Raw genomic sequence first — 23,551 nt, forward strand, 5'->3', positions numbered from 1 at the left:
AATTGGGACTCTCCTGGCCAAACTGACCACTTTACCGTGAACCAACGCTGCCAAGGCAGACACTTTTCTTCATTTTCAAAGCTTGGACCTCCGTATCTGGACTGGAGAATATTTGGAACATTTCAGGTTTGGCCCCGGGGCATTGGGGAACTTTCACTATGGATGACCCAGAGGGTCTCCTTCCCTTTCAAACTACCTCCTATTCTCACCATCATTAGTCAATCAGTCTGATTTATTGAGCACTTATTGTGTGCAGAGCACTAAGCACTTGGGAGAGTACAATAGAGTAGAATTGGTAGACACGTTCTCTGTCCAAAGGGGATAGGCTTGGGAGGGCATCCCAGTTTTTAACGAAAGATATTTGGTCAGCCTAATCATGAAATGTGTAATCCACGTAACTATATGTTCAGAGTCAGAGTGCTCTAGTGGAAGAAGCATGGGACTGGGAGTGAGAAGTCCCATATTCTAGTCTCAGATTAACCACTAGCCTATTGTGTGACCTTGGCCAAGTCACTTGCATTCCCTGTGCTCCAGTTTCCTCATTTGAAAGATGGGGATAAAATACCTGTTTTCCCTATGTTGGTAGACTGAGAATGCTATATTGGGAAGAGATTGTCCTATCATCTTGTATTTATCCAGTATTTACCACAGTGCTGGGCATATAGTAAGTGATTAAAAAAGAACATCATTATTATTACCCTCTATCTGGCTATATAGGGACTGTGATGACAGCGGCAGACTGGGAAGCAGCGTGGCTCAGTGGAAAGAGCATAGGCTTTGGAGTCATAGGGCATGAGTTCGAATCCCAGCTCTGCCACTTGTCAGCTATGTGACTGTGGGCAAGTCACTTAACTTCTCTGTGCCTGAGTTACCTCATCTGTAAAATGGGGATTAAGACTGTGAGCCCCATGTGGGACATCCTGATTCCCCTGTGTCTACCCCAGTGCTTAGAACAGTGCTCGGCACATAGTAAGTGCTTAACAAATACCAACATTATTATTATTATTATTAGATAATAATAATAATGATAATAGTGGAATTTCCTAATTACTATGTGCTTGGCACTGCTCTAAGCGCTGGGGTAGATACAATATAATCAAGTTAGACAACAGTCCCTGTCCCACATAGGGCCCACAGTCTTAATCCCCATTTTATAGATGAGGTAACAGAGGCCCAGAGAAGTGAAGTGACTTGCCCAAGGTCACAGAGCAGACAAGTGATAGAGCTACGATTAGAACGCATGACCTTCTGACTCCCAGGCTCTTTCCTCTAGGCCACACTGCTCAGCAATGACAATGTTCTTTGATTCACTGTACTCTATAAAATAGAAGTAAATAAGTCTCTGAAATTAGATACTGCACGTAGGTGAGCAATGTTTGATTTGAGAAGCAGCATGGCCAGGTGGCCAAAGCCTCCAAGTTAGAGGACCTGAGTCCTAAACCCAGCTTTGCCACCTGCCTGTTGCGTGACCTTGGGCCAGTCACTTGACTTCTCTGTGCCTCAGTTTCCTCATCTATAAATTGGGGATTCAATTCCTGTTCTCCCCACCCACTTACATCGTGAGCACTGAGTAGGCAGGGACAGGGCCCGCCTGGATGATCATGTATCTACCCCAGCACTTGATAGAGAGTTGGGCGTATAGTAAGTGCTTAACATGAGCCCGTCATTGGGCAGGGATTGTCTCTATCTGTTGTGGAATTGTACATTCCAAGTGCTTAGTATAGTGCTCTGCACATAGTAAGCACTCAATAAATACTAATGAATGAATGCATGAATGAATGAATGAATGAATGAATGAATGAATGATTATTATTGTTCCCACAACCAGTAATCTTATTTTACATGTTAGTTCAATTTGTAATGTATATGGCCTGACATTTTAGAAGCAAGCTCACAAAAATAAGTGTCTTAGCCTTTTATTTCCACAGAGTAGAAACTGTCAAAGGATTTGAGCGTTTGTTTTCCCCAGAGCTAATTCTTTCAAGTCATTTTCTTAGTGGAAGCAGAACATTCCCAGCCATGCCTATAAGCCTTTGTATTCTACATCAGGTCTGCAGCTAATCAGAGAGATTTCCTTCTGTCTGGCAGGCTCCAAAATTGCTCTTGTTTTGGTGCGGCCTCATACATTTTGAAGAAAACTTTGTGCATTCAACATTTCCTCTCATTGTTGGTAAGATCCATGGTTTTGTGGGTAAAGTCAGGATGGATTGTTGTTCAGGAACAGCTGAGCTGATGAAGGAAACACTTAGACCTCTCACTAAATCTGAATTAGGTTGACACCTTGATATCATGTTGTTTCATTTCATGTCACAAGAAGCAACGTGGCTTATGGAAAGAGGATGGGCTCGGGAGTCAGAGGTCATGTGTTCTAATCCCGGCTCTACCACTTGTCAGCTGTGTGACTGTGGGCAAGACACTTTGCTCTCTGTGCCTCAGTTACCTCATCTGTAAAATGGGGATTAGGTCTGTGAGCCTCATGTAGGACAACCTGATTACCTTGTATCTCCCCCAGTGCTTAGAACAGTGTTTGACACATAGTAAGCATTTGACTAATACATCATATTGTATTATTATTCATTATACGTATGTTAGAAGAAATCTTTGCTTGAACAAAGGGCCAAATACGTAATCCATAATGGGTTAATAGAAGGAAAAATAGCGATATGGAGAGACAAGTTAGGAGTGTTAGAATTCTCCCTTGATTAAGCACAATATTGCAAGAAGGGACATCCTTTTTGTGTGGCCTGGATTGTGGGATCCCACCTGATCCCACCTTGGCCTTTCCTCTAGACTGTAAGATGCCTCTAGGCCATAAGCTTCTTGTGGGCAGGGGATGTGTCTGTTCATTGTTATATGGTACTCTCCCAAGTGCTTAGTACACTGCTCTGCACACAGAAAGCACATAATATATATGATTGACTGACTGACTTTTAAGTCACACATATGGTCCTGGGTGAGCTTCATACATACACACACCTATTCTGTTCAACACATTGTGCTAAAGAGTTGGAGTTTACAACCTAGTGTGAGACGGACTGATACTAATATAAAATGCAGTGAGAAGAAAGTAATATGGTATAAAGATATACATGTACATAGAGAGAGAGAGAGAGAGAGAGAGAGAGAGAGAGAGAGAGAAAGAGAGCTAGCTAGCTAGCTAGATAGATAGATAGATAGATGCTATTCTGAGTTCTCAGTGTACCAAGGGCTGAGATGATAGGAAGCTTCAGCAGTAGGGGGGAAATAGGGGAGAAGATATGAGATTAATCAAGGAAGGCCTCTGGGAGGAGATATGGATTTAGAGAGCTTTGAAGATCAGGTGATCAAAGGTCTGCATGATGAGAAGGGAAAGGAAATTTCAGGGCAAAGGGGGTGTGAGCCACAGATCAGTAGCGGTAGAAATAAAAACAAAACATATTAAGGAGGCTGGCTTGATTAGAGAGCAGAATTGCATTGGCAATGGGATTGAAAATCTTGGAGCGAAGTATTATTAGGCTCACCTTTGAGACCCTCTCAGGAGCTCTGTCCTTAGGACCTCTGAATAATTGACAGGTTCTGATTCAGGAGCTTTACCTGCCCCAGTATTCTCCTGCTATTGTCAGCAGCCCTCCCCCATAGAAAGAGATTAATACTCTTTTTTTAACAACTGGAGATTATATTTGACCTATCGAGATAGCTGTCAGTCATTCATTCACTCATTCATTCAATTGTATTTATTGAGTGCTTACTGTGTGCAGAGCACTCTACAAAGAGCTTGGGAGAGTACAATACAATAGACACATTCACATTCCCTGCTGACAACAAGCTTACAGTCTAGATGGAGAAACGGAGATTAATATAAATTAAACAATTACAGATATGTATGCAAGTACTGTGGGACTGAGAGGGAGGATGAACAGTGGAAGCAAATCGGGGGAGTAAAAGGGAGTGGGAGAAGAAGAAAGGGCGGCTTCTGGAGGAGATGCGCCTTCCATAAGTCTTTGAACTAGGGGAAAGTAATTGTCAGCAGGATGAGGGTGAGGGAGATAGAGGAGGTTGAGGCACAGTAATTAGGGTAGCATTAGAGGAATGAAGTGTGTGGGCTGGGTTGTAGTAGGTGAGTAGCGAGGTGAGGTAGGAGGGACCAAGGTGATTGACTGCTGTAATGGTGAGGAGTTCTAGTTAGGTGTGGAGGTGGATGAGCAACCACAGGAGTTGACCCTCTGCCACCCTCCTTCTATCAGTCCTAAACTCCGACGACCTCTTGCTCCACCCCACCACCCCATTTGCCAACTTGGACTCACACTCGAGCTCATCATCTCTAACCACTGTACATCTCTACCCTCACCAACTCTGAAATCCCTCTCTCTGACCACAACCTTCTCCCACATTCTTCCTCCCCATAATTCTTTGCTATTCCCACACAAAGATCTCTGATCTCTCAATCCCATCCAACTCTCTCAACTCACCACACCCCATTTAGCCTCCTTACCCAATCTACCCACTCTTGGTGAACTAATAGAGGTTCTCAACACCACCCTCTCTACTGAACTCTACTCACTCGCTCCCCTATCCCTTCGTCACCCTCATACCACTAACCCACAACCCTGGATCACCTGCATTGTCCACCTCCTTCACTCCTGTACTCGAGCCGCAGGCTGCCACTGGCCAAAATCTATCTATCAGCCTGACCTTGTCCACTTCAAGTTTATCTTTCCTTGCTTTAACTCTGCCCTCTCCTCTGGCAGGCTAAACTTTTTCTCTTTCCTTACTGACACCCACGCCCATCACCCTCGCCAGTTGTTCCAGACATTTAACTCTCTCCTCAGGCCCCTGCCCCCCCCGCCTCCCCCTTCTTTTGCCCCAGTGACCTGGCCATTTGCTTTATTAAGAAAGTTATTCATTCATTCATTCAATAGTATTTATTGAGTGCTTACTATGTGCAGAGCACCATATTAAGCGCTTGGAATGTACAAATCGGCAACAGATAGAGACAGTCCCTGCCTTTGACGGGCTTACAGTCTAATCGGGGGAGACAGACAAGAACAATGGCAATTAATAAAGTCAAGGAAAGAACATCTCATTAAAACAATAGCAAATAAATAGAATCAGGGAGATGGACATCTCATTTAACAAAATAATAGGGGTTGATGGAGATATATACCAGTTGAGGCGGGACAGAAGTACAGTGCTGAGGGAGGGGACGGGAGGCTGGAGGAGCCAGAGGGAAAGAGGGGAGCAAGAGGCTTTTAGTTGCGGGAAAGGTGAAGGGGGGTAGAGCTCAGTCTGGGAAGGCCTCTGAGGAGGTGAGCTTAAGTAGGGATTTGAGAGGGGACGAGAATTAGTTTTGGGCAGAGGTGAGGAGGGAGGGCGTTCCAGGACCGTGGGAGGATGTGGTCCAAGGGTCGACGGCGGTATAGGCGAGACGAGCGAGGCGGCAGAGAGCGGAGGCGGGCGGGGTGGCAGTAGAAAGAGAGAAGGGAGGAGAGGTAGGAAGGGGCAAGGTGATGGAGAGCCTTGAGCCTAGAGTGAGAAGATTTTTGTTTTGTGCAGGAGGTTGATTAGGCAACCACTGGAGGTTTTAAGAAGGGGAGTGACATGCCCAGAGCGTTTGTGCAGGAAGATGAGCCGGGCAGTGGAGTGAAGAATAGACTGGTGCGGGGAGAGAGGAGGAAGGGAGATCAGAGAGAAGGCTGACAGTAGTCTAGCCGGGATATTACGAGAGCCTTTAGCAGTAAGGTAGCCGTTTGGGTGGAGAGGAAAGGGTGGATCGTGGCGACATAGTTAACAACATCAGGTGTGAGCTCCCTAAAATCATCCCTTCCCCTCCACAAACCCTCCCCTCCCAGCCTCCTCTCAACTTTCCCATCCTTCCCAGCAGTATCTCTAGAGGAGATCTCCTGCCTCCTCTCAAATGCCACCCTCTTCTTATGCACATTGGACCCCATTCCTTTGCATCTTATAAAAACTCTTGCCCCCTTTCTCCTTCCCCTCCTAATAGCAATCTTCAACCATTCACTCTCCAATGGCTTCTTCCCCACTGCCTTCAAACATGCCCATGTCAATCCCATCGTAAAAAAACTCTTCCTTCACCCCACAGCTCCCTCAAATTATCACCCCCTCTCCCTCCTACCTTTCCTCTCCAAACTCCTGAAGCAAGTTTACACCGACTGTCTCAAATTCCTCTCCTCCAGTTCTCTCCTGGATCCCTTCCAATCTGGTTTCTGTCCCGTTCACTCCATTGAAACCACCCTCTCAAAGGTCACCAATGACCTCCTTCTTGACAAATCCAACAGTTCCTACTCCATCCTAATCCTCCTTAACCTCTCAGCTTCCTTTGACACTGTGAACCACTCCCTACGTTTGGAAATGTTATCAAACCTTGGTTTCACTGACTCCATGCTCTCCTAGTTCTCCTCTTTTCTCTCTGGCCATTCATTCTCAGTCTCCCTCGTGGGCTCCTCCTCTGCCTCCCACCCCCTAACTGTGGGGTCTCCCTCAAGGTTCAGTTCTCGATTCCCTTCCATTCTCCATCTATACTCATTACCTTGGAGAACTCATTCACTCCCACAGCTTCAACTACCATCTCTATGCAGAGCATGCCTAAATCTCCATCACCTCCCCATATCTCTCTCCCTCTCTAGGCTCGCATCTCCTCCTGCCTTCACGACATCTCTACTTGGATGTCCTCCTGTCACCTAAAACTTAACATGTCCAAAATGGAGTTCCTCATCTTGCCACCTAAACCTTCGTCTCACCCAGACTTTCCTGTCACTGTAGAAGGCATTACCATCCTTGTGATATCACAAGCCTAACTAACAAACTATTAAAGATTCTTGATTGAATGTTGCTATAGTTTTGATATGCCACAGTTTGTTTTAGGATAACCTTGGTGTTATCCTTGACTCCTTTCTCTCATTCAACCCACATATTCAATCCATCACCAAATCCTGTCAGTCCCACCTTCACAGCATTGCTAAAATCCACCCCTTCCTCTCCATCCAAACTGCTACAGCACTCATCCTATCCTGCCTGGATTACAGCATCAGCCTACTTGCTCACCACCCAACCCCCTGTGTCTCCCTACTGCCATCCATACTAAACTCTGGATCATCTTTCTACAAAAGCATTCAGGACATGTCACCACCCTCCTCAAAAATCTCCTGTGGTTGCCTATCCACCTCTGTATCAAACAAAAACTCCTCACCATTAGCTTTAAAATACTCCATCATCTTGCCCCTTCAACCTCACCTCACTTCTCTCCTTCTACAACCGAGCCCACACAATTCACTCCTCTGGTGCTAATCTTCTCATTGTACCTTGATCTGGCCTGTCTTGCTCCAACCCCTGACCTACATCCTACTAGTGGTCTGGAATTCCCTCGTTCCTCAAATCCACCAGACAATTACTCTCCCTTTCTTCAAAGCCTTATTGAAGGCACATCTCCTTCAAGAAGCCTTCCCAGACTAAGCCCAACTTTTCCTTATCTCCCATTCCCTTGAGTCTCCCTTACTTGTTCCCTTTGCTCTTCCACCCCCCTTCCCAGCCCCATAGCACTTATGTGTATATCTGTTATTTTATTTATTTATATTGATATCTATTTGTACTGACGTCTGCTTCCGCCGCTCTAGACAATGAGTTTTTTGTGGACAGGGATTGTCACTCTTCATTGTTTTATTGTACATTCCCAAGCGATTAGTACAGTTCTCTGCACACAGTAAGCACCTAATAAATATGACAGAATGAATAAATTAATTAATGAGACTATAGAGATAGAGAGAGCTCCAAGCTGGAAATGTAGATTTGGGTATCGTCCGCATATAGGTAATAGCTGAAGCCTTGGGAGGGAATGAGTTCTCCAGTGGAATGGGAGTAGATGGAGAATAGAAGGGGATCCAGAACTGAACTTGAGGTATCCCCACAGTTAGGGTGTAGAGAAAGAGGAGGAGCCCAAGAAGGAGACTGAGAATGAACATCCAGAGAGATGAGGAGAACCAGAAGAGGACAGTGTCAGTGAAGCCAAGGTTGGATAATGTTTCCAGAAGAAGAGGATGGTCCACAGTGTCGAAGGCAGTGTCGAGAGGTCAAAAAGGATTAGGATTGGACAGTAAGCCATGGATATTGGCAAGAAAGAGATCATTGGTGACTTTTGAAAGGGCAGGTTTTGTGGAGTGAAGGGGATGGAAGCCAGAATGGAGGGGGTCAAGGGGAGAATTGAAGGAGAGGAATTTGGGACAGTAGGTGTAGACAACTTGCTCAAGGAGTTTGGAGAGGAATAGTAGGAGGGAGATAGTCTCTGATCAGTCAGGATCAGATCATCTTCATTCACCAGGGCTTACTTCTTATTTCCCAGCAAATTGGAGCTGGGCTAAATTGGTGAACCAATAAGTGGGAAATGAATTTGAGATTCATGACCTTCTGCATTTTAGGATGATTTTTTGGATTGTTTTATAACCTAAAAATCAAAGCAAAATTCTACCTTTCGATATATTTGAGGGGAATTAAATTTTTTTCTTAATCATAAAATACTAATTTGGGTAAAACTAACAAACTATTAAAGATTCTTGATAGAATGTTGCCATAGTTTTGATACTCCGCAGTTTGTTTTAGGAGAACCTTCTTCCCAAATGGAAGCAAAATATAAAATTCCATTTTATTCCGGACACTGTTTATTCTTAAATACTAGCATTCCTGTAAGAATATGACATCGCAGATCCTGATATGCATACAACATGAATGAAGAATAAAAAAATGCAGTGCCATATATCCGTGAATCGGTTATCAATCAATCAGTCGTGATTTGAGTGCTTACTCCGTGCAGACCACGGTACTAAACACTTGGTTGAGTAAAATAGAATTAATAGACTGATCTCTGCCCTCAAGGAGCTTACCATCTAGGGGGAGAGACAGACATTAAAATAAATTATAGGTAAGGGAGGTAACAGAATATAAAACAGCCTTCCCCCCAGACTGAGCCCTCCCTTTCCTTCTGTCCCTCCTGCCCTCCCCATTCCCCCTACTCCCTCCCTCTGCTTTGCCCCCTTCACCTTCCCACAGCACTTGTACATATGTATATATATATATATATATATATTATTTATTACTCTATTAATGATGTGTATATATCTGTGATTCAATTTATCTTGATGGTATTGATGCCTATCTGCTTTGTTTTGTTGTCTGTCTCCCCCGTTTAGACTGTGAGCCCGTTGTTGGGCAGGGATTGCCTCTATCTGTTGCCGAATGTACATTCCAAGCACTAAGTTTGGAATGTGAGCCCCATGTGGGACAGGGTCTGTGTCCAACTCGATTTGCTTGCATCCATTCCAGCGCTTAGAACAGTGCCTGGCACATAGTGAGCGCTTAACAAATACCCCTGTTATCTGTAGACTGTGGGCCCGTTGCGGGCAGGGAATTTGTCTGTTTATTGTTCTTTGGGAAGCAGCGTGGCTCAGTGGAAAGAGTCTGGGCTTCAGAGTCATAGGTCATGGGTTCGACTCCCGGCTCTGCCACTTGTCAGCTGTGTGACTTTGGGCAAATCACGTAACCTCTCTGTGTCTCAGTTCCCTAATCTGTAAAATGGGGATTAACTGTGAGCCTTACGTGGGAACAACCTGATTACCCTGTATCTCCCCCAGCACTTAGAACAGTGCTCGGCACATAGTAAACGCTTAACAAATACCAACATTATTATTAGTACAGTGATCTACACATAGTAAGCACTCAATAAGTACAGTTGAATTAATGAATGGAGGAATGAGTTATACAAGCAGCGTGGCTTAGTGGAAAGAGCATCGGCCTGGAAGACAGAAGGATGTGAATTCTAATCCCAGTTCTGCCACTTGTCTGTAGTGTGATCTTGGGTAAATCACCTAACTTCTCTGTACCTCAGTTCCTTTATCTGTAAAATGGGGATTAAGACTGGGAGCCCTAAGTGGGACAGGGACTGTGTCCAACTCTATTATGTTGTATCTACCACAGCACTTAGAACAATACCTGGCACATAGTGTTAAACAAATACCACACTAGGTGCGAGGAGCTGGGCTAAGTGCCTAATGACTTAGGAGGTAGGGAATTAAGTGCATAGGTGACAGAAGAGAGTGAAGCGGAAGTCTGGGGAAATGCAAATTTAGTCAGTCAGTGAAAAGTGGTATTTCTTGAGTGCTTAGTATGTGTACAGCACCATGCACTTGGGAGAGTACAACAAAATTAGCAGTCAGGTTCCCTGCCTATAATTAACTTACAGTCTAGAGGGGGAAACAGACATTAATATGAACAAATAAGTAATGCATAGTATATAATTTAAAGATATGTGCGTAAGTCCTGTGGGGTTGGGGTGGGGTGATTATCACATGTCCCCAAGACAGACTTCTTGGAGAATATATGACTGTGGTAGACTTTGGAGGTTGTGTGAGCAGTGCTCTGCCAGGTGGCGGGGAGAGGGAATTCAAGCCAGAAGGAAAGTCATGGACATGGGATCAGTGATGAAAGAGATAACAATGAGGCACAATGGTGTTAGCTTGGTGTTAGAAGACTGGGTTGCAGCGCAGATTGGTTTTAGTGGGAAAGGAGTGAAGATATTTAACTCTTCAAGAGTATCTGTTTCAAAACCTTGTTTCAAGCACCAGTGAAAGGTCACCGTGGCAACTCCATCAACCCATGAATATTGCTTAGGGAATCGATTGCAACAATATTAACACTCTTCTGTCAACTGAACTTTGAACTGTTGTAAATTGGCTCCTAGTGACTAGCTAATGAACTGTAGAGAGGCTACTGGGAAAGTGTCAAGGCAATGGACAAAACAAGCTTTCTCTGTAACTTTGAAATGTAAAATGCCTCCTTGAATTCTACCTGGTATGACAGAAGCTGTGTTTCGGTGGTTTGCAAACCATGTTCCCTTTAACCCCTTATTTCTCATTGAAATAATAATCGACAACACAAATGATGGATGATTTGGGATATTACAGCTCTGCACCACTGAGTCGTATGAAGAATACTTCTATTTGACAAATAAAATCAGCACTTTACACCCAGTGATGTTTACTTCTGTTCAAATGAATGTCCTATGAGCCGAAGTTGTGTAACAATCAAACAATCAATGGCTGTTAATGAGCATTTGCAGTGTGCAGTGCACTACACTAAGAGATTGGAAGAGTTTAAAAGAGTTGGTTGAGCCCGTTGTTGGGTAGGGATTGTCTCTATTTGTTGCCTAATTGTGCTTTCCAAGTGCTTAGTACAGTGCTCTGCACACAGTAAGTGCTCAATAAATACGATTGAATAAACATGATCCCTGCCCTCAGGGAGCTTACAGTCTGCAAAAGGATTTCTATTATTTCTAGTTCATCTCTCATTTCTTTCCACAAAGTCATCAAGAAAATTATGACACTCATAGGTCCCTGCAGCTCAGTTCTCCACCTTCCCACCCAGCAATTTGGGTGATCATTAGTAATGGGCCGAGGAAAGCATGGCTAAGGTGAGAAATGTACCTGAATGACAGAGACCTGGGAGATTCCCAGAGCCTTGAGTTTTTTTATTCTCCAGTCCCTTGACTTTTCAGAGCCTCAAAGTCCCTGTGTAGCAGGCTATACTTGCCCAGTTCTGCTTGGAAAACCTCTGATTTCTTTGGCTTAACCCCAAATAACATGATAGGACTGTTGTTTCCATGTGTTTTTTTTAATGAGTGCTATGGTAACTTAAAATATTTACATAGAAGTATTCAGCAATAGTCATCTTTCAAGGGTTTCTAAAGACAAGAGCCTGCAAATGTCACCAAAAATACTATGGTCATGGGCATCTGGAGCATGGTGAGTAAAGAAAGAGTCATGTATCTGTAAGTGCTATCAAGTTATTATTGATCCTAACAATGTTCAGATATTCGAGACACATTGCTTCATTCTATTTTTAAAAACTGGGTTGTTTTCACTTTTTAAAATACTCTTGACCTTTTGCCTCATGGAAGAATTTTGGGTCTGTGGGACCTTCAGGAAAAATATACACAAGTGTGATCTTATTAGGCTAACTGCTTATATAAACAAATTGAATAAATAGCTCACGAAGAACGTAAGAAATTGAGTCCTTGATTATTGTTGTGATTTTTTTTTCTTCCAAAATTCACTTATGACAAGGCAGAAGTTGGCTTGAAAGACCCTTTGGGATTCAGGACCACACATGTGACATTTCCCAGATGCAGATTGCCTTAATTACAGTGACTGTTACTCAATAAGAGAAATAACAAACTCTCTGTTTAATTTGTAGGTGCAACCGGAATATCACCTAGTCTTCTTGGCTTATTGCTGCCCGCCTTTGGCATTCTTGTCTACTTGGAATTCTGAATGTAGCTGGATTGTTCTCAACCCAGTGCAAAGAACTCTCTTCAAAGCTGAGGACCGCGATTCTTTTCTGACTCCTATGGCACCATCCAAAGCCAAAAAAATTACCCTTTAAACAAGCTATCCAACTGATTTACAATGAACTCTTAAGAGGATTGAGGCATCCAGGAACCCCTTCATCGAATGAATCATCTTTGGAACATAGACAAAATGATTTTTAACTTGTTCCAGTATGCCTTATAAAACACTTATGCTGATCTTTGATGGTTGCATGATTCGATCCAATGGGGCAAGTTACAGTGTTAAAAAATCCAATAATATAGGCTGTACAGTGAAAGTAAATTCACCATACATAGGTGCTTTACCTTTAATAACAAATTGTGAAATATACTAGAGATTGAAACGTTGATTGTAAGTGATAAATGTAAGAGTAACTCCGTTCGTCCGTACTATCCTATACGTTTTGTGTCCTGCATATTTCTGAATGACCTCTGTCATTCGTGAGACTTCTGGATTTTAGAGGTACAGTCAAAGCAAAAACGTTCACTTGAGTTTTATTTAGAGCTTTATTTGAAAGAACAAATGAATATTTGGCTTATTCAAATCGAATTCAGCTATGGGGGAATTCCATCGGTTTTGGTTTTGTATACTTTAAATCAAAATTGAAGATCTGTGAAATTCCAAGGTCAGTGTAATGAGAACGTGCTAAAAGTGGGCCTCTAATTTCCAACAGCAATCGTTCGAATAAAGATTTCTTTTTCTCAATTGCCCAGTACATTTTGGTCGGAATGACATTTTGTCCATACTACTGTCAACATATGGGCATACAACATGTTCATCTGTTTGATTCTACTCAGAAGTTATTTTATGATAGCAATTGTATCTATCACCAATTTTAAACCTAACAGATTCCAACTTTTACCTGAAGAGATGTCACATCATTTTTTCATTCATGACTTTAGAAATAATAAATTTCTGATAGTAGTGCTGGCTTCCATCATTCTATAGATGCTGACATGGGGAGACAGATGAGGATTCAACAAATCAAAAGGAAACTGCAGTGATATCAGACTAGCCTGATAGTATTTTAGTATTTCCTTTTATGATTCCCTACACAAAGTATAGTCTTTCCTTTAGCCAAGGCAGGAAGTTCAGGAATAATCTAAAGGTTTGACAGAACTGCAGAAGTCCTCATTCACTAATGAAACCATTAAACCATTTCTCATCTCAAAGCAATACTGAAGATAAGAAGGGATCAACATTTCAACACACCAACAGTTGTGTTTTGAAGAGTATGCAAAACTGAAACATTAAGTAGGAAATGAATAATGTTTGTGCCTTGACTGTATCTGGCAGGATTCAGCTTTTTAGCGTTATTTTTTTTCTTTTCCTTTAATTATAAACAAAACGAGATCAAACCCCATTCATTCTTTCATTCTCCATGCGTGCTCGGGATTTAGGTTCGAATGTGGAAGAAATACAGTGATAAGGAATCATCTGGCTCAAGTAATAGTGCAATGTCTGATGCTTCAAGAACTATAAACTTGAATCATATTTTTATTAGCACAACCTTGCTAGCTAATTAGAGATAGAATTTATCTTTCTAGAATGGATACTATAGAGGTCCATGATATTTACAGGAAGCAAGAATATATTACTAATTTGCACCCATTTCTTTCATTTGTATCATTTTTGTACTGTATATTTACATATAAATGTTTAGAGTCAGCACTATGATAAACCCCAATACCATTCATTTAATTTTAACTTGTTATAAAAAAAAACTTTTTTAAATAAATGAATGAAGAGTTTCCCAATGGAGGATGGCCAAGGTCTTAAAAATCACTGGTTTGAATTTCATAAAATGTATAATTACTTGGAAAAGAAACAAAATAAGTTCATACTTAGAGACACTAATACTCTGAGAGCCTTCTGTACAAAAGTTTTTTTGGGTTTTGTTTTACTTTGGGGTTTCTTTTTGCAGTGTGACCCATGTTGGGAATTTTTATATAATCAACTACTAATTAACTGTCTGCCAAATGCATGCCGTGTCTTTTACTTTTCTAATATGTGGTAATAAGAAGCAAAACTGGTTAGTTTCTGCATGTGGTGATTCTCGAAAGAGAAAACTAAGAATTTTTTCAATGGTTCTGTTTTTTTTGTTTGTTTGGTTTGGGGGGTTGGGGGGAGGGGTATTGTATGTTAGGGTTTTTTTTGTTTTGTTTTGTGGTTTTTTTCAAAAGAAAATCTGTTGCATAGGTGACCTAGGTTACAGAATCTCATATATTGATCATGTAACCAGCTGCTCATTGCTTCATTAAATTGTACGATTTTGACCAGAACCTTCAGTTTCAAACTGATGTGAAAAGACTAACTAATGTAACATTGCTTAAGATGCAAGGTTCTTAATTAAAGTTTATATAGAGATAGACACATTTGTTGTTTCTTTGTATTTCAAGAAAGGTGATATTAGTAGTTTTATTTGATACTGATGAAATTTGGATTGATTTTCTTAGTTATTTTTATGAGTTTTTTTTCAATGGAGTAGACTAGGACTGTGCTTTGTCCTTTTTATGAATGAAAATAAATTATAATGAATAAATGTATAACTGTTACCCGAGAACTAACAACTGTCCTTTGAATTTGGTGAAAGTTTAACACTCTTTTAATATCCATTTTCATTAAACTTTAATGATGGTAAATGTGAGTTCTGGGTTGAAGATCCTCACACCTACAATTTACCTGAACCAACAAGCTTGTATATCCACAACAAAGATGCAGGCCATATGAGGTAATTAGGGTTTCCATAAAGGGAAAGAATGGGGAGTCATAACTTGTCAAAAATCAATCCCCAATCCTCCACCTCTAACCCTCACATAGACAATTAAGCATCAGTTCCAGAGTCATATCTAGAGTCAGAGTTCCTTCTTGCCAGCCCATCAAGAATGTTTTGCAATATTTTTCCCCAACAATCAATCATATTATTGAATGCTTTCTGGGGGCAGAGCATTGTACCGAACACATGGGGAATATAACAGAGTTGTTAGACATAATCCCTGCCTACAGTGACCTTACAGTCTAGGAGGGGGAGACAGACAATATAAATTACAGATGTGAACATAAGTACTGTGGGGCAGAGAGAGGGGTGAATAAAGGGTGCATATTCAAAATGCAAGGGTGATTCATTCAATAGTATTAATTGAGTGCTTACTATGTGCGGAGCACTGTACTAAGAGCTTGGAATGTACAATTCGGCCACAGATAGAGACAATCCCTGCCCATTGACAGGTTTACAGTCTAATCGGGTGATGCAGAAGGGAGTGGGAGAAGAGGAACTGAGGACATGGTGTAGTGGCTAGAACACGGGTCTGGGAGTCAGAAGGTCATGGGTTCTAATCCCTCCTCCACCTCATGTCTGCTGTGTGACCTTGGGCAAGTCACTTCACTTCTCTGGGCCTCAGTTACCTCATCTGTAAAATGGGGATTGAGACTGTGAGCCCCACGTGGGACAGGGACTGTGTCCAGTCTGATTTGCTTGTACCCACCCCAACTCCTAGTACAGTGCTTGGCACATAGAAAGCTCTTAACAAATACCACAATGATTATTATTTTTCGGGGAAGATCTCGTGGAGGATATGTGCTTTTAATATAGCTAACAGATCTTTTAACAGAACTTGATATTTGATTAGCCACATTTACTTTTGAGCAAGGTTATGCTATTGAAGAGAAATTTTCAGTTGAACTGTTTGACCCATGGATTTGAGTGGAGCAACTTTTCTAACATCCCACTTCTACTCCCAATATTCTTCTTTAACTTTATTTTTCCCCCCCAGGTGACCTCAGGGTGAAGCTCCAGACAGACTGGCAGCAGGGTGGATTTGGAATCAAAGGGCCATGAGAACCTCCAGCTGTCGAGGGGACAGCCACTGAGAGTCCTCACAGACACCAGACGCCAAGAGGTTGCTTGAATATCATATCGTATCATAGAGAAGCAGCATGGCTCAGTGGAAAGAGCCCGGGCTTGGGAGTTAGAGGTCATGGGTTCTAATCCCAGCTCTGCCTCTTGTCAGCTGTGTGACTCTGGACAGGTCACGTAACTTCCCTGTGCCTCAGTTACCTCATCTGTAAAATGGGGATTAAGACTGTGAGCCCCACGTAGGACAACCTGATCACCTTGTACCTCCCCCAGCGCTTAGAACCGTGCTTTGCACACAGTAAGCACTTAACGAATACCATCATTATTATGTATATGGACACCATTTTGTCGAAGTCAATCAGTCGTTTGTATTGACCTCTTACAGAGGTGTGCAGAGCACAGTACTAAGCACTTGGGAAACTAATAATAATTCTGGTATTTTTTTTTTATAGCTCTACATGCCAGGCACTGTAAATAAGCACTGGGGTAGATGCAAGCAAATCTCAATCCCCATTTTACAGAAGGGGAAGCTGAGGGCGCCAGAGAAGTGATGTGATTTGTCCAAGGTCACACAAGCAGACAAGTGGCAGAAGCCGGCATTAAAACCCACAACTTTCTGACTCCCACGTCCAGGGTCCATCCACTGCACCCTTCTCCTTACAGAGTCGGTAGACGTGTTCCGTGCTCACAGTGAGCTTACAGTCTGCCCAATTCAGCCGGAATTGACCCGAAAACTAGAATATTCCTTCAGGTAACACTGATTGTCATAATTGCTATGCTCTTTACACTGAACAGCAAAAATAAGAAGACACCCTGGCAGCTGACGTTCCCTATGAGTGGGTGTGCCTGAAACAAAGCCAGATCCACAGTCTGAGACAAAGAAAGCTTGTGCCTTTTTGTCTTATTGTACTTTATGGCTTGTAGCACCTAATGCTGTTTTTTTCTGTTGTCTCCTCTGCCCTCATGGCTTCAACTACCATCTCTATGCAGATGATTCCCAAACTGCAATCTCCAGCCCTGACTCTCTTCCTACTGCAGTCTTGTAGTGCCTCCTACTCCCAGAACATCTCCCCCTCTGCCAGACCCTGTCAACTCACTCCTATCCAACACCTCCCCATCCCTTGCACCATCCTCTCCCCACGTCCCCCTAACACACAGCCTCAGCCAAGTGCAGCCTGTAGAACTCCCACTCCATCATGGGAAAGCTTCCTTCATCCTTCACTTGTTCTTGACCACTGCACCTCCTCGCCATTACTGAAACCTGGCTCTTCCAGAGGACACTGTCTCCCCTGCTTGATCTCTCTAGAGGGGACATCATCTTTACCCACTCCCCCAGGCTCAGTGGGAAAGGGGGAAGTTTTGCCTTTCTTCTCCCTCCCAATGACACTTGCACAAGCCCGTATCATCTGCCTCTAGCGCCCACTCCAGATACAAGTCACGGCCATTTATGACTCCCCAGGCCCCACTTTCACTTATTTTGGAATTTTGACCCTCTTCTCACATTTCTTTTCTCTTTCTCCAGCCGTACATTGATTCTCAGGATTTCAATATCCATATCGAAGTTCCTGACAACACTTCCAGTGCCAGTTTTCCATTATTCTTCAACTCCATTGACCTCCTGCTCCACCCCAGCTCACCCATTCACCAACCTGGGCACACACTTGATCTTATCTCTAGCCACTGTACAATTTTTACCCTCACTAACTTTGAAAACTCTCTATGTGGCCTTATCTTCCTCATTTGCCTTCTCTTCCACAGTCCACTCCCCACAAAATCTGTTCTTTTCCCCCACAGAGACCTCCTATCTTTTGACTCTATCTAATACCCCATTTAATCTCCATACCATAAAGTCCATCCCTTGACAATTGAATCGATGCCCCAAGTTCTTCCAGATCACTCCCTCCACTATCCCTTCACCTATATCCCTTCACCTGGGTAACCACAGCCCTGGGTTACCTCCACAGTCCACTCCCTCTGTTCCTGTGCTTGGGTTGCAGAGCACTGCTGATGGAAATCCAAAAATCAATCAATCAATGGCATTTATGTAAAGAGCACTGTTCTAAGTGCTTGGGAGAGTACAACAGAATTAGCAGACATGTTCCCTGCCTATAATGAGCTTCCACTCTAAAAGAGGAGACAGAAATCAATCTGAATAAAAAATTTATAATAAATAAAGGTTATGTATATAGGAGATGTGGGGTTGGGGGTAGGGTGAATATCAAATGGTCAAAGGGCATAGATCCAAGTGCATAGACAAACCAGAAGGGACAGTGAGCAGGGGAAAGGAGGGCTTAATCGGGGAAGGCTTCCTGGAGATGTGATTGTGCTTAATTGTGTTTTGGAGATGGAGACGGGGCAGTTCCAGGCTATGGGAAAGATGTGGGAAAGCTGTCAGCAACAAAATGGATTAGATCAGGGCACAATGAGTAAGCTGCTGCCAGAGGAGCAGAATGAAGAGCCTGGGCTATAGTGAAAGGTTAATGGAAGTGAGATAGGATGGGGCGATCTGATTGAGTGCTTTAAAGTTGATAGGAGTTTCTGTAAACTCATTATGGGAGGGGAACGTTTCTGCTAATTATGTTATACTCTTCCAAGCACTTTGAACAGTGTTCTACATAAGCTCTCAATAAATACCATTAATTGGTTATTTGAAATATCAGCCCAACTTTGTCCACTTGAAGGTCATCCTTGCCTATTTTAACTCTGCCCTTTCCTCTACCTGGCAATATTGTTTCTCCATCCTTATTGACACCCTTGACAGTTGTTTCAGAAGTTTTAACTACCTCCTCATACTCCCTGCCCACCCCACCCCCACCTTCCTCATTTATTTTTCCTAATGATCTGGCCACTTACTTCATTGAGAAAATTGTAACCGTCAGGCGTAATTTCCCTAAAGTCTCCCCTGCTCCTCTCCAGCCCCTCCTTCCTCCTGCCCCTACTTCAACTCTCCCATCTTTCCAAGCAGATTCTCAAGAATCTGCCTCCTCTCAAAAGCCACACCCTCCACTTGTACCTCCCACCCCGTCCCTTCACAAACCTTTTCATTCATTCATTCAATAGTATTTATTGATCGCTTACTATGTGCAGAGCACTGTACTAAGTGCTTGGAATGAACAAGTCAGCAACAGATAGAGACAGTCCCTGCCACTGACGGGCTTACAGTCTAATCAGGGGAGACAGACAGACAAGAACAATGGCAATAACTAGAGTCAAGGGGAAGAACATCTCGTAAAAACAATGGCAACTAAATAGAATCAAGGCGATGTACATTTCATTAACAAAATAAATAGGGTAATGGAAATATATACAGTTGAGCGGACGAGTACAGTGCTGAGGGGATGGGAAGGGAGTGGGGGAGGAGCAGAGGGAAAGGGGTAAAAGAGGGTTTAGCTGCGGAGAGGTGAAGGGGGGGTGAGTTTTAAGTAGGGTTTTGAAGAGGGGAAGAGAATCAGTTTGGCGGAGGTGAGCAGGGAGGGCATTCCAGGACTGCGGGAGGATGTGGCCCAGGGGTCGACGGCGGGATAGGCGAGACCGAGGGACGGTGAGGAGGTGGGCGGCAGAGGAGCGGAGCGTGCGGGGTGGGCGGTAGAAAGAGAGAAGGGAGGAGAGGTAGGAAGGAGGCAAGGTGATGGAGAGCTTGAATCCTAGAGTGAGGAGTTTTTGTTGCCTCCTCCCTTCTTCCTCTCTGACCACCATCTTCAACCGTTCACTCTCCAATGGCTTTTCCCCCTCTGCTTTGAAACACTCATATCTCCCCTGTCCTAAACAAACCCTCCCTTGACCCCATGGCTCCCTCCAGTTATCACTCCATCTCCCTCCTACCATTCTTCTCCAAACCACCTGAGCCAGTTGTCTTCACCCACCGTCTCAAGTTCCCCTGGTTCAATTCTATCCCTGGCCCCCTCCATTCTGGCTTCTGCCCCCTTCACTCTGCATAAACTCCCACTCAAAGGTCACAAATGATTTCTCTCTTGCTTAATCCGATGGCTTCTACTCCACCTGATCCTCCTCGACATCTCAGCTGCCTTCGACAGTGTGGACCACAACCTTCCCCTGGAAACATTCTCCAACCTTGACTTCACTAACACTGTCCTCTCCTGGTTCTCCTCCTATTTCTCCAGCTACTCCTTCTGGCTCTCTTTCACAGGCTCCTCCTCTGCCTCCCACACACTACATGTAGAAGTCCTTCAAGTCTCAGTCTGGATCCCATTCTATTCTCTATCTAGACCCTCTTGAAAAATGCACTTGTTCCCAAGGCTTCAACTACCCTCTTGTCATGAGCCCCCAGCTCATATCGACCGGGACCTTCCTGGACCGGGGGAGCCTCGGTGACACATAGTAGAGTCAAACCACACTACTGGCCACCAAGGTTACTGTGGAAAGTTTTTTACTTAGTTTTACCAGTGCGCAAGAGAGTGACATGCATACACACTCACTTATTCCACCAAAGATCCAATACCAATCTGCTGGTCAGAGGAGGCCATTCTGTCAATCCTTGCTCCACGTGTTTCCGTGTTTCTTTCCTCAATGCTTGCCTCTCTCTATGTGCTTCTGCTCCAGGTGCTTCCTACCTGCTTCCTCTTGATTTAGAGCGATGGCTTTTTATCTGCCTTAGGCATCACAGGGAGACAAAGCGTCGCCTCCCTCCATGCTCCACCCCCACAGGCCCCCAATCACCTATCTCAAGTTGAGCCCAGCAGTGCCTTAGCCAGTCTCTTCTTAGTTGTTGTTTGCAGGATCACAAATAGTCACTAATAAGGCAGTTTTATGTGGGCTCACCACACTTCTCTATGTGGGTGATTCCCCAGTTTACATCTCCAGCCCCAATCTCTCTCCTCCTCTGCAGTCTCGCATTTCTTCCTGCTTTTAGGACATCTCCATTTGGATGTCCACCTCAAACTTAACATAACCAAAACAGATCTCCTTATCTTCCCACCCAAACCCGGTACTCCCCCTAATTTTCCCTTCACTGTAGCAGCACAACCATCCTCTCTGTCTCAAAAGCCAGCAATGTTGGTGTTACCTTTCAATCAGTTCTCTCATTCAACCAACATATTCAATCAGTCACCAAATCCCGTCGGTTCAACATTCAACATGGCTAGAATCCACCCTTTGGTCTCCATCCAAACAGCTACTATGCTGATTCTAACACTTATCCTATCCCTCCTTGATTACTATATGAGCCTCCACACTGACCTTCCCACTCCATTCCATATTCAATCATATTTATTGACCACTTACTGTGTGCAGAGCACTGTAATAAATGCTTGGAAAGTACAATTCAGCAATAAATAGAGAGATTCCCTGCTGATAATGGGCTCGCAGGCTAGAAGGGGGGAGAGAGACATCAAAACAAGTAAAAGGCATCAGTAGCATCTTTATAAATAATAATAAGAAGAATGTTGGTATTTGTTAAGCACTTATCATGTGCAGAGCACTGTTCTAAGCGCTGGGGTAGATACAGGGTAATCAGGTTGTCCCATGTGAGGCTCAGAGTTAATCCCCATTTTACAGATGAGGTAACTGAGGCACAGAGAAGTTGTGACTTTACCATAGCCACACAGCTGCCAAGCGGCAGAGCCGGCATTCGAACCCACGACCTCTGATTCCCAAGCCCTGGCTCTTTCCACTGAGCCACGCTGCTTCCCAACATATAGATATATGTGCATCATTAATATAAATAGAAATATAAATATGTACACAGATACACAAGTGCAGTGAGCCGGGGAGGGGTGTAGAGCTAAGGGACCGAGTGGGGATGATGGGGAAAGGAGGGGGAGCAGAGGAAAAGGGGGGCTTATTCTCTGCTGCCTTGCATCAGGTCTTATCCAAACCAATTAATTTGTATCTACCCCAGTGCCTAGAACAGTGCTTGGCAGAGGGCAAGCACTTAACAACTACCCTAATTATTCGTTATTACTATCAGCTCATGAATCACAGGATTTTTAATTTCCCAAATAAGAGATTATAATCCTTTTAGCATGCAATTAGCAAGCAGCAGCAGGATGAGGAGTTGACAAGCACTCCCAGATTGGAACGGAGTCAGAGATGAGCCTCAGGCCCAAGACTTCTGGATTGAGAACCTGTTTAAAAAATGATTTGTAATGCTGGAGCCTTGTGCTGTGCCACTTGTATTGTCTCTTCCTTGCTCGTTGTGGTCCCAAGAGGGCCCAAGGTCCAACAGGTAATTGAGAAGGGGGACACAAAATAACAATAATTACAATGAAATAATAAGAAGAATATTTAAGCACTTATGTGTCAAGCACTGTTCTAAGCTTTGGGGTAGATATAAATTAATCAGGTCTGACAAAGTTCCAATCCAACATGGGCCTCACTGGGGAAGTAAGAGGAAGAAAGATTTAGTCCCCATTTTACAGAAGAGGTAATTGAGACACAGAGAAGCAAAGTGACTTGACCAAGGTCACACAGGAGACAAGTGGCAGAGTGGCCAGGAGCTCTGACTCCTAAGCCCATGCTCTTTCCACTAGGCCATGATGTTCGGTCTTTATCCCTGTTCACCACCTAAAGCAGATCCTGGACCAGAACTTGGCTCTGAAGCAGTGTGGTTTAGTGGAAAGAGCACGGACTTGGGACTTGGGAGTCAGAGGTCATGGGTTCTATTCCTGGCTCTGCCACTGATCAGCTGTGTGACTTTGGGCTAGTCACTTGATTTCTCTGTGCCTCAGTTACCTCATCTGACAAGTGCTCCATAAATGCATTTGAATGAATGGATTAAGACTGTGAGCCCCAAGAGGGACAACCTGATTACCATGTATCAACCCCAGCGCTTAGGACAGTGCTCAGCACATAAGCACTTAACAAATGCCATCATTATTATTATTATCTGTTGATTCCTGAACCAGTGTTCTTTCCACTGAACCAACTGTGAGGTTAATAGGGCTCCCCAAAAGGTCTTACAAAACAAGACACCAACCATCAAGACAGCTACCAACTCAGCATCTGAAAGATGGAGACACCTGAAATGAGCTTCTGGATGTCAATAATTAAAAGAATAAAACATGAATTTAAACTTCTGAAGGCAGTGTTCGGGTCCTATGCAACTCTTTGTACCCTCCCAAGCAGTAAAGTACTCCACACCCAATAGATCTTTAACAAATACAGTTGATTGATTAGGTTGTTTGAAATTGAGTGTGCTGGCAGCCTTTCTATGTTCAGCTGAGAAATTAGATCAAAATGAATCTTTCCCTCTGTCTAGCTACATATGATTCAATAAAAATAGGCATCTGTGATTAATGGATTAGGCAGATGAAGTGCCTTTAGTATAATGCCACATGAACAGCGGCATAGCAATGGTTCAATACTTTCT

At 43.4% G+C, this 23,551-nt stretch overlaps 1 protein-coding gene across 5 annotated transcripts in view; it reads left to right on the plus strand.

Moving 5' to 3' along the window:
* CNTN1 (contactin 1) overlaps window positions 1–13,003 on the plus strand; it is a 484,199-nt gene extending 471,196 nt beyond the window's left edge. For 3 of the 5 annotated variants that reach the window (XM_029058332.2, XM_029058331.2, XM_029058333.2), the window contains one exon: window positions 12,235–13,003. In XM_029058332.2, coding sequence (XP_028914165.1) covers window positions 12,235–12,311 — 77 coding nt within the window. In that variant the 3' untranslated portion in view covers window positions 12,312–13,003. The remainder of the gene's footprint in view (window positions 1–12,234) is intronic. The other 2 variants (XM_029058335.2, XM_029058336.2) reach the window with 1 other exon arrangement.
* The last annotated feature ends 10,548 nt before the right edge of the window (window positions 13,004–23,551 follow it).

Source organism: Ornithorhynchus anatinus, chromosome 2 (genome assembly GCF_004115215.2).
Source record: "Ornithorhynchus anatinus isolate Pmale09 chromosome 2, mOrnAna1.pri.v4, whole genome shotgun sequence".
Classification (NCBI taxonomy): Eukaryota; Metazoa; Chordata; class Mammalia; order Monotremata; family Ornithorhynchidae; genus Ornithorhynchus; species Ornithorhynchus anatinus.